Raw genomic sequence first — 13,610 nt, 5'->3', positions numbered from 1 at the left:
TAAGGCTCCTTCCAACCCAAACCGGGCCGATTCCATGATGTAGATTTGCACCTCATCACAGTCCTTCGGAAGGCAGGGACAGTCCCAGACGCCCCCATCAAACCAAACCCGGCTTTAGGGGTGACCAAGGAGTACTTTCCATCAGTGATTCACAGACCGGTTTGGGTTGGAAAGGCAGCTTGTGAGTTACAGCTCCAGCACCTCCAGTAACCCCTGCGTTTAGAGCAAAATGGGGAAGCGCAGGGGCACCCAAGTCACTCTGGAGCACATCCACCAGCTACCCCTCCAGGACGCCTGCTGGGAAGGGCGTGCAGAACAAGACCCACTAAAGCTGTGCACTTCCACCTAGTGACACCCCCCCAACAACGCAGGAGGCAGCTGCTGAGAAGATGCACATGAGACAAAACCAAGGTGTCCAGAAAGGTCACTTTATTGGAAAACCCGAGAATGGACATAAAACCTGCAGCCCTCCTCCCACAGCGTGGTTTCAATGGGCTCCCCACATCCCCCTCCAGACCCGTTACAGACCGGAGCTGCAGTACAAGCGGTAAAAGTGCAAGTATTCTCAACTTCACACCTACTTTTATGACCTGGCAGGAAACAAAAACGCTTCACAGCTCACAGAGAACTCGTTCACAGCACTGGGGAGTCCAAACCGGCTCCCTGCATTCCCCACAGGGTACAAAACACATCACTCAGCGGAGAGTCCGATGCAGGACATGATAGAAGGCAGGGGTGAGGTTCCTTCAAAGGTATTTATTGCAGTAAAACCTCTAAAAGGTAGAGCTGTACAAAAAGTCTAAACAGCATTATTTAACAGCACCTCACGCTGCGTTTGTTCTTATTTAAAATTCTATTTCCCAAAAATACATTCCTAAATATACAAACTATACAATCTTGTCACTTTAATGCTGGTTTCTGTGATGATAGAACTTTAACCTAAAACTCTTTAAAACATCCACACACTGACAAAAGCTCTAATATACAAACGCCTCAGTACCTTCATAATACCACATAAATAACTTCAAACCCCAAACAGCATGTGTCCAACTGTCCAGAAAGCAAATACTTCATGGTGATCACACATCATCGGCACAGAGCGTCGGGATGTTTATCCTCGGCCGGGTGAAAAAGGCCATCTTCTCTCTAAAGAGAATGATGGGTTGTTAATTCCACACAAGTCTTGCTAGAAACATCCATCATGCATTCCGATTCATCTCTCCAACTGTCGCCACGAGGAGCAGCAGCACATCCTCTCATGACCTACACCTCATATCAGACAGGAGGCATCCTTACAGCTAGACTCACCACGCTGCCAAAAAGCCATTTCAGAAAGGCTTTCGTTGGGTTTTTTGCTTTCAAGGTATGTTTCTTAAGGAAGCAATGGGCTGCTGCTGGATTAAACAAAGGATTTGTGAATTTAGTGCCAGATGGGGAGTGATTTGGAGCACTGCTGGTTGCTTTGTGATCATGTGCAGTGCTGCAGCTTATTTCCCTGACTCTTAGAGCTTATACTTTCATATAAAGATACACAAGTTTTTGTTTAAACAGGACACTTAAGCACTTCTGCAAGGACCAGCCTTCCTCATCAGCATCTTAATCACCCACAGGAAACCATGGTAACAGTCCCCTTTTCCTGCCCTTTCCCCATGACCTGGGATTACCTGAATGACTGCACCTCCAGAGGCTCTTTCCAACTCTGCCCTCGCAGCCTGTGCACATCCTTGGCAGCAGCCCTCATCATTTTATCAGCCTTCAGCTCACACTGGTGTTCTGCTTTCTCCACCTAAACAAACAGTGGGAGAGTTGTTTGTGTTTTCAAGCACAGCCTGGACCCAAGGACTGCAGCCTTCACCATCAAATGCTTGCTTGATGGAGCTCTAAGTGGAGGACACTTCATTTCCTGAGCATCCCAAGCCCCTTGTTTCTAAGACGCAGTGACTACAACCCAGAGGCAGTTACTACTCACTCGCTTTTCCACCAGCCTTAGCAGCAGTCGAAACCTCTCATCATCCTTCACCCACTGCGGCAACTCCTTTTCACCCTGGCTTTGAGCTCGTTCCAGCTGCTCCTTCAGCTCCCTCAGCACTGAGATCTCCTGCACCAGCCGATCGTGCCAGGTTTTTGAAGCCTGCAGGTCCAGCTCCAGGTCTAGCGAGGTGCGCATCAGGCGCTCTGAGCCCACGGACTTCACTGAAGGCTGGAAAAGAAGGGCTGCATGAACACAGGTATAAGAACTGTCCCAACCACCCCCCCGTGACAGGGCAAATGCATCATGAGATCCTACTTTCCAACACTTCTCTTGGCACAAAGCATCGCTATGGACCCTGCTTTCCAATCCATCTCAAGACAGCACAAACTCAAGCAAGTTTCATAGACAAGCATTTTGATTTTGGTGCTTCTACTAAATCTCTTCCTTGGCAGCTTTTCCAAATCAAACAAACCTTGCTTGCACACCTTGCTCCTGAGTTTAATGTCTCATTGCCAGATGAATCCACAATGCAACAGAAGAACCCTGTTTTTTTCCAGTAACATATTATGTTACCTTCTTTCTGCTAGCTTCAAACACAAGCTGCCCCAAGAAAACCATCTCCTTGCGAGCTCAGCATCAGCATCCCAGGGGAATTTCAGTGACTGCATTCCAATGGGCACAGGGGCTCACTGTGTGCCAGTCACTACAACAGGGTCACCTGAGCACCCCTGACATCGCTTTCCTCACCAACTCCTCATATTTATTGGAAGTACTTAAGAATCTCACAGCAGTAAACACAGCCAAACTGCTTGTGCTGCTTCTGCTCTGACAGGGTGGAAAATACTAGGAACCATCTTAAATGTATTGGTTTAAATGAGTTCCATCTCAAACATTCCTGCCTTATTGTGATATATAAAAGTAGCCTTGAGAGACTTGTCACACCCAAAGGCTGTGAATGAAAGCAGGTGGCAACTGATTCATGTTTGCAAATTCTTCTTTTCAAGCAGTTATCCATTGGTTGCAAGTGTATGTGCTGGAGCAAGGACAAGGTGCCGTTGTTGTTACCCGCTTCACTCGGACGCTTCGTCTCTCCAGTGCATTCCGAACGAAGGGTGGCTTTTTGGACAGTGTTGAACTGTCACTGTCACTGCGGTTCAGCTGCAAAGGAAAGGGAAGAGCCCATGAAAGAAGTACAAGCAGTGCATACACACATCATTGGCAAGAACAGGGGCTTCTCCGAGTGATTTTAAGCAGGGATACAAGCAGAACTAGGAAGTTTTGTGGAGAGCTGCTACCCTAATCTGCATTAACATGCAATCCATCTGACACAAACAGATCCTGCCCCAAGCCTTGAACTCCATCACTGTCTGAGAATAGGCTGCATGGGAAGAGAGACACTAGTTTAAGGAGTAATATGGGACTCTACCCCACTGCCCTTCTCCTGGGCAAGTAACTAGGCTGAGCAAAACAGCCCAGAAAAATAAGCTCTAAGTTACAAGTTACTCTTTTCTAGCACCTGTAAAACATGAGGCTATTTTATTAGAGATTTCTTTTTTTTTCTCTCCAATCACCTGTGTTTTAAGCTAGTGGTGCAAGAGGTAGGTTTACCTGTAAGCTATCCTCCTGAGTTTTCCAACTTGGTTGTCACATTACACTCATACAGCTGCAGCCTTTTGTGATTGTCTCTAGACCCTTAAAAAGAGCTCAACTGAAGCAGTGTTTAATTCTCATCTTCCTTCTCAAAGCTGGGGGAACAGGTGCGTGGGATCTGCATGTGCTGGGACACAGAACCACCCAAGCACTGGCCACCCCTGCAGATTAAATCCATTTTGTTTCTATGCAAGCACCTGCTTCTGCGTGGGAGAAAACTTGCACATCAAACCCAGCTCAGCTGCATTAGGAGCATGCCCACTGTGCACAGGTCATGCATGATAAACACAGTGCTTGCTTGTTTGCCAATTCAATTTACAAGATGAGTTATTTAGAGTTTAGGCTGACCCTCAATCCAGGAAATAATTGTGAACAAACACTTCAAAGCAGTGGCAGTGACATCCTGACCCAGCCCCCTTCAGACAAGGCACGCGCAAGAAAGCTTCCACAGTGTTTTTGCTGACATTACCAAGTCCTTACCTTTCCATTTCTCTGAAGCCTTCATGTTCACCTCATCTAAAGCCAGGTGGACTCAGTGAACCCAGTTCAAGTTAGCACAGAACAGTCTTAAAGCAGCAGGAAAGGGGTTGATATGCAGCTTATTCATAGAATCACAGAATCAACCAGGTTGGAAAAGACCTTTAGGATCATCCAGTCCAACCCTTACCCCAGCACTGCCAAGGCCACCACTAACCCATGGCACTGAGGGACTCGTCTACACGGTTTGGGAATACTTCCAGGGACAGTGACTCCTGAGCAGCCTTTTCCAATGCTTGATCAAATACCTCAGTATGTATTGATCATCACTGTCTTACAGCAGCCCTACCAGGTTAGTTTGGTCGTTTCACCATGCTGCATGTACCAGACACATATGTGCACATACACGCTTTATACATTTGTGCTTCATGCTATTAGTTCCAAGGAAAGGAATCATTCAGGAGGTGAGGACAGAGCAACTTCTGAAGTCAAAGGAGAAAAGAAGAAAGCAGTGTCAAGTCTCTGTCAAAAATCCAGCCTAAGTGAACACTGCTGACATACTTTCACTAGTGAAAAGCAGCATTCAGAACCCCACGAGTGCATTTTCCTTACCCGACACACATACTGACTTTGTGGTCCTGGTGAAAACGTTTTGGAGCGGATGATAGTGCTACCTCTGACAAACGGAGCTTGTGGTGGGTTTGCTGCTCTCTTGTCTTTGGGACGAACCACAGTACAAGCCTGTGCAAGGCTCTCTGTGTTTGTCTCTTTATCCACCTAAAAGACAGATAAAACAGTGTGAATGGCAGCTTATGGACCACACACACACAGAGCTGTCTGACAGCCACCTCTGAGGGATCTCCGCTGCTGGTCCCAGAGGCACCGTGTTCAGAACCAGATGTTCTTTAGCCCCTTCAAGCAGGTGTCCTGCCATACCACTCTTTGAACTCAGAGGCTGCTACGTTAAGTCTCTAAGGGCTCTGCATCCATCAATCGCTGTACAACACAGCTGACTGCAGTGAGCTTTGCCTGTTGATCCAGTACATCAGTGTGAGCTGGCAGCCTCACACAAAACAGAGGTATGGTTTTAAGGACCACTCCCTCTGGATCTTTGCTGCAGATGCACAACTACTGTATGTGCATGCAGAGAGCATGTGTACAGCACATGCTTGTTAGACTACAGCTACACATTAATGAAAACAGTTTTCATGAGCAGCCTCAAGGAAGGCATGAAACAGTGCTGCATTAATTGTTGGTCATGTAGAGCTGTTTAAAATAGTTCAGGTAGATAAACATGTAAACACCAGTGGTGAACCTCCAAATAACTGCTGTAGCCTTGTGCAGCTCAACATAACCCCATCAGCTGAGAAATAGGAAGCTTAACTCATGTTTCAGTTCAAAAGGCCCTTGACTCTACCTTCTCTGCTACCTCCATGTGCAGCTGGGAATTCAGACCCTCCTCTGTTTCCCACAGCGATTTTCCAGCACAGAATTCTTCCTCCTCCTCTGCTTCATCTTCACTGCTCTCGTCCTGCTCTTCCTGATCAGGAACCTCTTCGTCTTGCCTATTGAGAACAGATTTGTTACTGAACTGGCCTATTGTGGACAATGCTCTGATGCTGCAGCAGGAGTTTGCTCCTGCTAGCTGCTGGGCATGTCCCCAAGGCAGCCAGCTCTACCTGAGGTTACACAAACTCAGGCTTATAAGGGAATAATTAAACTGGAGAGAGGCTGCACCAGAAGGCAACCGCTACAGCTCAAAACACCATACTGATCTGGCTTCAAAAGAAGGAAGCCATCTAGTCCGAGCTTAATGCTGAGTGCATCTTAAGAGGAGCTCTCAGGATAACATTAATTTTAGTTTAAGAAGTGATGCTGGACAAAACTGAAGCATTGTTTTGACATCCTTTTCAGCTCCTCTGAATGCAGAACTGGCTTTTCTATCAAACCCACTGGGGTCAGGCTTGTTTTTAGTTCAAATGTTGGGCTTCATTAATAAAATTGGAATCTGAACCATGTAAACAACAGCCAAAATTAATATTCAAGCAAAGCCTTGCACCATACAGTGCAACTTTCATGGACCTCCATAGAACGTTGTACAAATAACAAAATTAGCATAGTGCTATTGACTATTCTCAACGTTTATCAGCTTTGCTCCCATTTCCCAAGCACAACCTCCAGAACAGAAGCAGCAGGATTTTTCATCAAGACAGAAAGAGATACAAGCAGCCTCCCACAGCTCTTTATCATCTGCTTTTCTATGCACATGAATGCTCAAATGTTCTGATCATCCTACAGCACTAAGATGGTGGGATGCTACCTACCAGCTCTCTCCACTAGTTAAAGTGCTTCTGCTTTCCTCCAGTTTCTTCTCCACAGCTTCCAGTTCAACAGCTGTCTGCTCCAGGAGTGCTGAGACAGAATCCTGAGGAGAGCAAGAGGCTTCTTGTGAAGATGTAACTCTCACAAACTGCAAAGGGCCCATCCTTCCTGGTCAGGACAGCCCCATCATATGCGCATGTGCAGCTGCAGGCTGAGTGTAGTGTGTGCCATGCATGTGCAAAGGGAGTGATGGATCTTGACCTGTTCAGCAAGTTCACTGCAGCGAGGTGAGCTGTCTAGTATGAAGAAAGGCAAGAGCTCACACATCACTTACAACGGACCACATCCCACAGCCCTCGGCTTTATGAGGAGCAGATTTGAGTATCTAGCCCAGGACAAGGGCATATCTGTAATCAACATGCTCATTATGTTGTTGCACATAATGACATTTTCAAGTTCTAAATATAAACACACCATCTTTCACTACTTGACTATTGTAACAGTTCTTCAGACACACAATCGCTGTCATTAGTACTGCCTGGAAGAGATCTGTTTGATTTAAGCAGTTGTTCTTACTGTTTTCTCAGTGCAGGGTACTTCAGAGTGGATGTTTCCTTGTTTACTCCTCCTGGCTTGCTTCTGCCCATACTTATAACTGAGGAGGTTGTACCAACGGGTCGATTTCTCTCCAGACCTACATATTTCAGCAAGGCTAATCTGTGCTCCACCCTAGGGACAGCAATACACCATTAGTGTGGCACACTCAAGTGAACGCCTACTACACCAGTAAGAATGAGAGTGCAACTCCAGGACTTGTCCACTTTGGCAAGTTTGACAAAAAGAAACATTGCCTCATTTATCCCTGTTTCAACAGCTTTGCTGATGCTTTCCGTTTCATTGTGTTTAACATTGCCTTGTTCTTCCAGTTCAAGTAGCAGGTGTTTCACTACCACTCCTACGTACAAAAAACAGAGGTACGAACAGTGCTGCTGCAGTCAGGATAAACTACAGCCAGAGCTCCAAATTAAACCAGAGAGGAACAGGAGATGAAGGCTCCCCTTCAAGAAATTTGCAGGGCTGTCAAAAATCACTGCCTCAGACAGAGATGCTTCAGCTTTGTATATTCCATTCCTCTTCATCTGCCCTGTCATTTTTCACTGCATTACATTTAGTACACATTCTGATCAATTCAGAAGCACAGTAAAATTGATTCATAGTTTATTTAATCCATGCCTGAGTGGACTCCACTGCTGCAGCCCAGTTCAGCAGACATGCTGAGCATGCCTCCTGCAAGCTGCTCTGCTCCCAGCTGGAGCACAGCTACAGCCATGCTGTCAAAAGACAAAAACCCCACGTGGAAAACAGTTGCTTTCCTCTACCAAAGGTGTTTTGCAAAGCAAGCGAAGGAAGAAATGCAGAAGCACCATAAAACATATACCTCTCCAGCCAAAGGAGAGGTTATGGAACATGTGCTGGACAGAGCATCAACTTTCCTGTAACTTAATGGCTATGTCCCAGCCTAACACATGCTGCTCATACAATACTCCAGGAATAGTTAATACTGAGCAACAACAAAAAGCTCTTCTAACTATAGTGGGCAGCTGCCTATGGCAATACTAGTACATGAAAAACTATATTCATGTAGACTTCAATAGTGCAGATTAACAGCAGGTTTGAAAAAATAAATCCTTTAGGGGTCTTTAATATTCTACAGTGGCTTCCAAGCTCCTGGCAGTCCATTCTCAACCACATTACAACAAATGTTTCCACCAAAAGGAAGAGAAATTCCACCAAAAGGAAGAGAAAGGTAGAGTTTCACATTAAATTGCAAAAGAAAGGAAACAGAGTAGTTTGACAAAGTCATCAGTAGGTCTGCATCAACATATTTCTCTAATAGATTGATTTTGTTTTCCTGATCAGAATTGTTATTGCAAAGAACATGATCTGGGAGAGATCAGATAGCTGAGGGTTATCAAGAACACTTGCACACTTCAGGGTTGAAAATGCTGTCTAATTAAAAAAGGAAACGCACAAAGGTATTAAAACAGAGACTAATACTAACCAAACATTCTTCAAGGTGAGACTTATCTACAGTGCAAACATCAACTCTTAAAGTCTTCTGGCGTAAAGCTGGGTAAGAGATAGAAACCCAGAATACTTCATTGTACACAAGATTGTCTGAAGCTTCCACCACTCTTGTGCGGAACAAGCAGCTTGTGCTCTCCGAGCAGGGCAGGACAGCCACGCGGATGTTCCTATTGAAGAAAGCATCGCAGTCAGCACTACTACCCAGGAACAGATCTGCAGCTCCCTGCACTGCACCAGCTCCATAGCTCTGCAAGTGAAATCCATCCTAAGCACAGGGGATATTATCATGCTGCCCTATTTCTTCTGGATATCAGTCAACTGAGCAAAAAAAGAACATCTTGGCACAACATCAGAGGCATGAAGTAGCAAGAGCTGCCATAGACTTCATCCTCCTGAAACTTGTAATCAAACATCATAGGTCTTTTCCAACCTAGTTGATTCTATGATTATGGGATTATGTTTAACACGGTCATTTATGCTGGTGCAACCTGTCACACTGCCAACATGCCCTTTTGTAGGTAGGAACAGCCACACCAAAATGAAGCAAATCTCTGTCAGCTTACTCAGCACACAGCTGAATCTAAAGAAGCCTTTTGCCTGGAAGGAGGCTGGTAGCAGCTGTCCATTGCACCTTGCAAGGATGTCCTATGGCAGAACTCCACTCAATGCAGTGCTCTGGGCACTGCTAATTCCAGGCAAGTCTTTCATCAACAGCTACTGATGTTTGAGGAAAAAAATGCATCTTGTTTCCTGTTTGCAAGTTTGTCAGTTTGTAAATGCTGCTCCACAGAACAGTGCAGAAGTATTTCAGAAAGGGTTATTTTGAAGAGTGTGGAAAAAAAAAATAAAACAAACCCAAAACCCAACATCTGTTTAATTTCCACTGAGATCTAATGCAAATACTTCAAAAGTGTGCTTATTTCACCCACTTACACTTTCTGATCTTGCTGGGACAGCAGTGCTGGGACATTACTCAGCTGGATGACCAGTATGGCAAATTGTTTATTTTTGTCATCATATCTGAATTAGAAAGAAACAAGAAAGCATTCTTTTTAGAGAAGTCAGCCTTGGACTCCATGAGTGGAAATTCCACTTGTTTCATTAACACAACCAACATTAACATTTACAAACAAGACAAAACTATAATGGGACCATGGCTTGCCTATAATTTCAAACAAAACCAGTTTCACATTCCATGACACTTTGCTACCAGAACATCCAGAACTTCAGAATCCAGGTGCAACGGATCTGACCTAACACACATTGCTTTTTCTAGGGTCTAGCTCAATTGCTGTAAGTAAAATCTTTTGAAAGGCCTTACAAAATGACTGCAGTATAAAAGACTTACAAGTAGCAATATGTGAAGTACAGCAGTGAGAATGTTAGGGGTAACCACTGGCTTGCTGTGTATGGCCATGACAAGAGAGTTTTGTGCTATTTATTTTTCCACCAGTCCTAAATAACCTCCACTAAACCATTTAAGGAAGATGCCTACTATGCTTGACCCACCGCTGAGGGACGCTGAGGGGTCAATGATTACAACTGCATTTACTGCCAGAGCTCCCACTTTTGGTTTGCATCCTCCAATCACACCATCACCAGCTCATTTCCACTGACATGAAAGAGGGTAACTGGGCCAAAGACCTCCTGGAGTCAAGTGTAATTCTCAGTTACACCTCACAGAGGACATCCGTTAGTTAATACTAATAGGACAGGATAAACAGGAGAAGCAAACAAAACAGAAAGCACTGTCTTTTAAATCCCATACGTAATTCTTTCCATGCGTATTGTTTACCTCATTGCAATCTGCACTTTAGCTGTCCCAACTGCTTCTGTATCATCACTGTCAAACACCATCACTTCTGACACACATGGTCTGAAAGAAAGCAAAGACAATTAAGGACTTGATTTCCCTCCTATTGAAGTGATAGCATTCAGGTGATACAAGATTTCTTCCCTTCCATTCAGGGCTTCAGTATATGGATTCTGCAAAATTAGCAGAAAAGAAAGCCCATTTGAGAAGTAAGTGCAGTCATCCTTACAGGTATGTGTTGTGGTGCTTATCAGCAGAAAGTCATATGCCTTCACTCTTCACTGCCAAAAAAAGCCACATAAAAGACTACAAAAATAAGGCTGTGAGGGATTTTAAAGGGTTCCCTTGACTGGATTTCATTAAAGACAGCTGACTGGCCAGCAACAGAAATAAGACTTAACAACTGCAATCCTGCCTGCACCATGACAGCAAAACTTCTCAAGTTTGATTAGATTTAAATCATTCCTTTGTTTCTTTAAGTAATCAATTTCCCTAAGCACATTACAAGTGACAGAGTACACTGACTGGTCCACCCTGAAACAACCACTTGCATCACTGCCCTCCCAGTGTAGCTCTCTTCCAAAGTTGAAAGTCCCCAAAACTACACTCATTGTCTACTTGGCTAAGAGGCTATGCTGAGCACATGAAAACAGAATTAGCATTCTGCCAAGTGTTTTCCATATTCCTTAGCACTCTCTTACGTTACATTACATTTCAGCTAGAGGACAAACCTATTGCTCATCCTACCCTCACCATTTATTATAGGCATCAAAATGATGCTGCAGTCATTATAAAGGTTGGTAAGTCAACAACCCAAACTACTAAGAACATCAGGTACACAAGTGTCTGTGTGGTTTTCTGTAACTGTCACATGATCCCTCCTCCCCTTCCCACAGAATTCCCTGTCCTGTTGAGGGGACACAGGACCCAACTGCCTGACTGTGCTTGGCTTGAGCCCATGAGGTCCGATTTGCACAAGTGTTGCACTTCTTGTCAAAGTAAATTGTGCTGTACACAAAAAATGGCTCAATTATCTAGAGAATTAATGAAGGTGATGAATGAATGAATGAATGGGAGGGAGGGAAATGAGTAATTTTGACCTCTACAGCTGTATTGTGCAACAAATGATCCAATGATTTATATAAATGCCAGTAAAACCAGTAGGAAAACCCATGTTAGATGCAGCCAAACCAGGTTATCAGTAAGATCAGTACCTTCCAGTGAATGTTTCGTCAAACCATCTCAGAGAGCAAGCAGTAAGGGAAGTGCAGAAACCCAGCAAGAGCAGGGACATCCAGCTCTGGCTATGAGCTATGCCCTTAGGGGAAAAGTCCTGCAGAAATCACATCCTGCATCCAAGTACTTGGGAACTGCATCCCGGCATGCACACACATGGCAGCTCAGGGTGCTTCTGCTCTCTTCCTTAAACATCCCCAAGTGCTCTCCCACTGAGGGCTGTCATTGACACCACAAGGGCTGACAGGAGGGGAACTTGACACTGCCTGATGGCTCTGCTACCCCACCAAGGCAGCACCTTCACCAACAGACCAGCTGTTCAACAGCTCTCTGTCAGCGTGCTTCCAACTACTTCTGCTACTGGAAGCATGGCTCATTTTGATAATCAAACTCAACCTGCTCATCTTTTTGTTCAGAATTATGAAGAAATGTGAGACTGAGACGTTTAGTCACCAAAAAGGATCATAACCAGCAGTACTCCAGCTGACTCCTGTGTGCAAAGCTGAGTATTTGGCTTCTTCCTAGAGAGAGGTCTGGTGTCTACCTTTGTACAGACGCCTCATACACCCCGCTATCTCCAGCAACAGATTCATCAGACACTGCAGCTGACACACACGCCACCTTCAGTGCCGTCCCTCCTGCTGCATTTATACCTATCAAAAAAGCACAGAGGAAAATCAAAAACATGTGTTAATGCAAATGAACAGTCTGCATCAGGAGCATCCTCAGCCTCCTCTTAAATCGCATCTTTTCTCCACCCAAGTTTTGTTCAGCAACATCATGTTTCTGAAGGCAGAGAGGGTACAGGGAGGGCAGGCTCTGCTCAACATCACATTAAGTTAGTGCTTCAGGAATGCACCCAACTGTCCTGGAGCACCAGCAGATCCTGGAAAACCAGAGGAACAGCCTATGTGGTGGAGGTGACAGCAGGGCTTCATTGCACAGTCAGTGCCCATTTAATACGTGGGTCCTGCAGGACTGCACCTGCAGGCTGAGGTTACACACTGGTGTGCTGAGTGCATTACAGCTGGCTACCTTGGGCACCCCCATGGGTGCAGGTCCTTGCAGGCAATGCCAGGAGGGCTTTCAAAGCATTGGAAAGAGATGGCTGGTGGAAGTGTTCAAGGCCAGGCTGGACAGGGCTTGGAGCAAGCTTCTCTAGTGGAAGGTGTCTCTGCCTGTGGCAGGGGGTTGGAACCGGGTAAGATTTAAGGTCCCTCCCAGCCCAAACCAGTCTGTGGTTCTATGTACCCATGCAAGACAGGCAAATGTGCAGAAAAAGCAGAACTTCTAAATTCCAGTGAAGTTGTAACTATGGACCTACTGCAAGTCACTCTTAATGAGCAGGTGGTAGGCCCTCTGGTCCCAGCTACCCAGAGAGCAGCACTGGGCAAATGCCACTGACCAAGCTCTGGCCAAGTATTGTTGACAGGGAGGGCTGTACCCTGTCTGGAGATTATGCCAAAGCTAGTTTCCAAGAGGGGGAAGAGCAGAAAACCATCTCTCACCTACCCCCAAACTCCAAAGGTTAGCCTATACAAGACAGAAGCTAGGTCCAGATAGGCCAGTAACTATATTTAATATGGAGAGAGATTCTAGAACTTAAAGTAGCAGCCACATGCAGGAACGCAGGGAAAAGGAGATAGAGAAACTAAACAAGCTGAAGCAAGGGTTTTGCACAAGTGTTAGCTCAGAGTTTTCTTGTGCTACAAAACCTTGGAAACTTCTGCACATTCTGTACCTTTCCACATGAACCATCCCACTTCTGCAGAAATGCTTCAGCCCAGGACACACCTCTCAGCTCTGTCAGAGCTCCAGGAGACCTGCTCCAAGGGTGAGGGAGCTGTGAATGTCGTCCCACTGGGAGCAGCTGTAGCCCCATAGCAGGAGTGCAGCAAAGCCACTTATAAACAGCTCTGGAAAAACACTGGTGCAAAACGTGTGCAAGTTCAACATGGGGTTAGGGAGTGATCCAAGGACTTGTTCTACAATCAACAGTAGAGGGTGCTACAGGTAACCCCAGTACATGGAGCGTACATGCACCATTTGGGC

The 13,610-nt window shown here is 45.4% G+C and overlaps 1 protein-coding gene across 2 annotated transcripts in view; it reads right to left on the bottom strand.

The window, feature by feature from the left end:
• Window positions 1-412: 412 nt before the first annotated feature.
• The window catches only part of WWC1 (WW and C2 domain containing 1), a 69,547-nt gene continuing 56,349 nt past the window's right edge, over window positions 413-13,610 (bottom strand). For both annotated transcript variants that reach the window (XM_061456381.1, XM_061456380.1), the window contains 12 exons: window positions 12,103-12,211; window positions 10,305-10,385; window positions 9,443-9,529; window positions 8,484-8,676; window positions 6,998-7,150; window positions 6,424-6,524; window positions 5,517-5,664; window positions 4,712-4,876; window positions 3,038-3,130; window positions 1,970-2,200; window positions 1,665-1,786; window positions 413-1,146 (listed from right to left, as the gene is read on the bottom strand). In XM_061456381.1, coding sequence (XP_061312365.1) covers window positions 1,080-1,146; window positions 1,665-1,786; window positions 1,970-2,200; window positions 3,038-3,130; window positions 4,712-4,876; window positions 5,517-5,664; window positions 6,424-6,524; window positions 6,998-7,150; window positions 8,484-8,676; window positions 9,443-9,529; window positions 10,305-10,385; window positions 12,103-12,211 — 1,550 coding nt within the window. In that variant the 3' untranslated portion in view covers window positions 413-1,079. The remainder of the gene's footprint in view (window positions 1,147-1,664; window positions 1,787-1,969; window positions 2,201-3,037; window positions 3,131-4,711; window positions 4,877-5,516; window positions 5,665-6,423; window positions 6,525-6,997; window positions 7,151-8,483; window positions 8,677-9,442; window positions 9,530-10,304; window positions 10,386-12,102; window positions 12,212-13,610) is intronic.

The sequence above is a fragment of the Pezoporus flaviventris genome, unplaced genomic scaffold, assembly GCF_033815535.1.
Source record: "Pezoporus flaviventris isolate CSIRO_AGI_PZ_B2104156 unplaced genomic scaffold, CSIRO_AGI_Pfla_v1 ptg000023l, whole genome shotgun sequence".
NCBI classification, from domain to species: Eukaryota; Metazoa; Chordata; class Aves; order Psittaciformes; family Psittacidae; genus Pezoporus; species Pezoporus flaviventris.
This window is presented reverse-complemented; position numbering and strand designations above follow the sequence as displayed.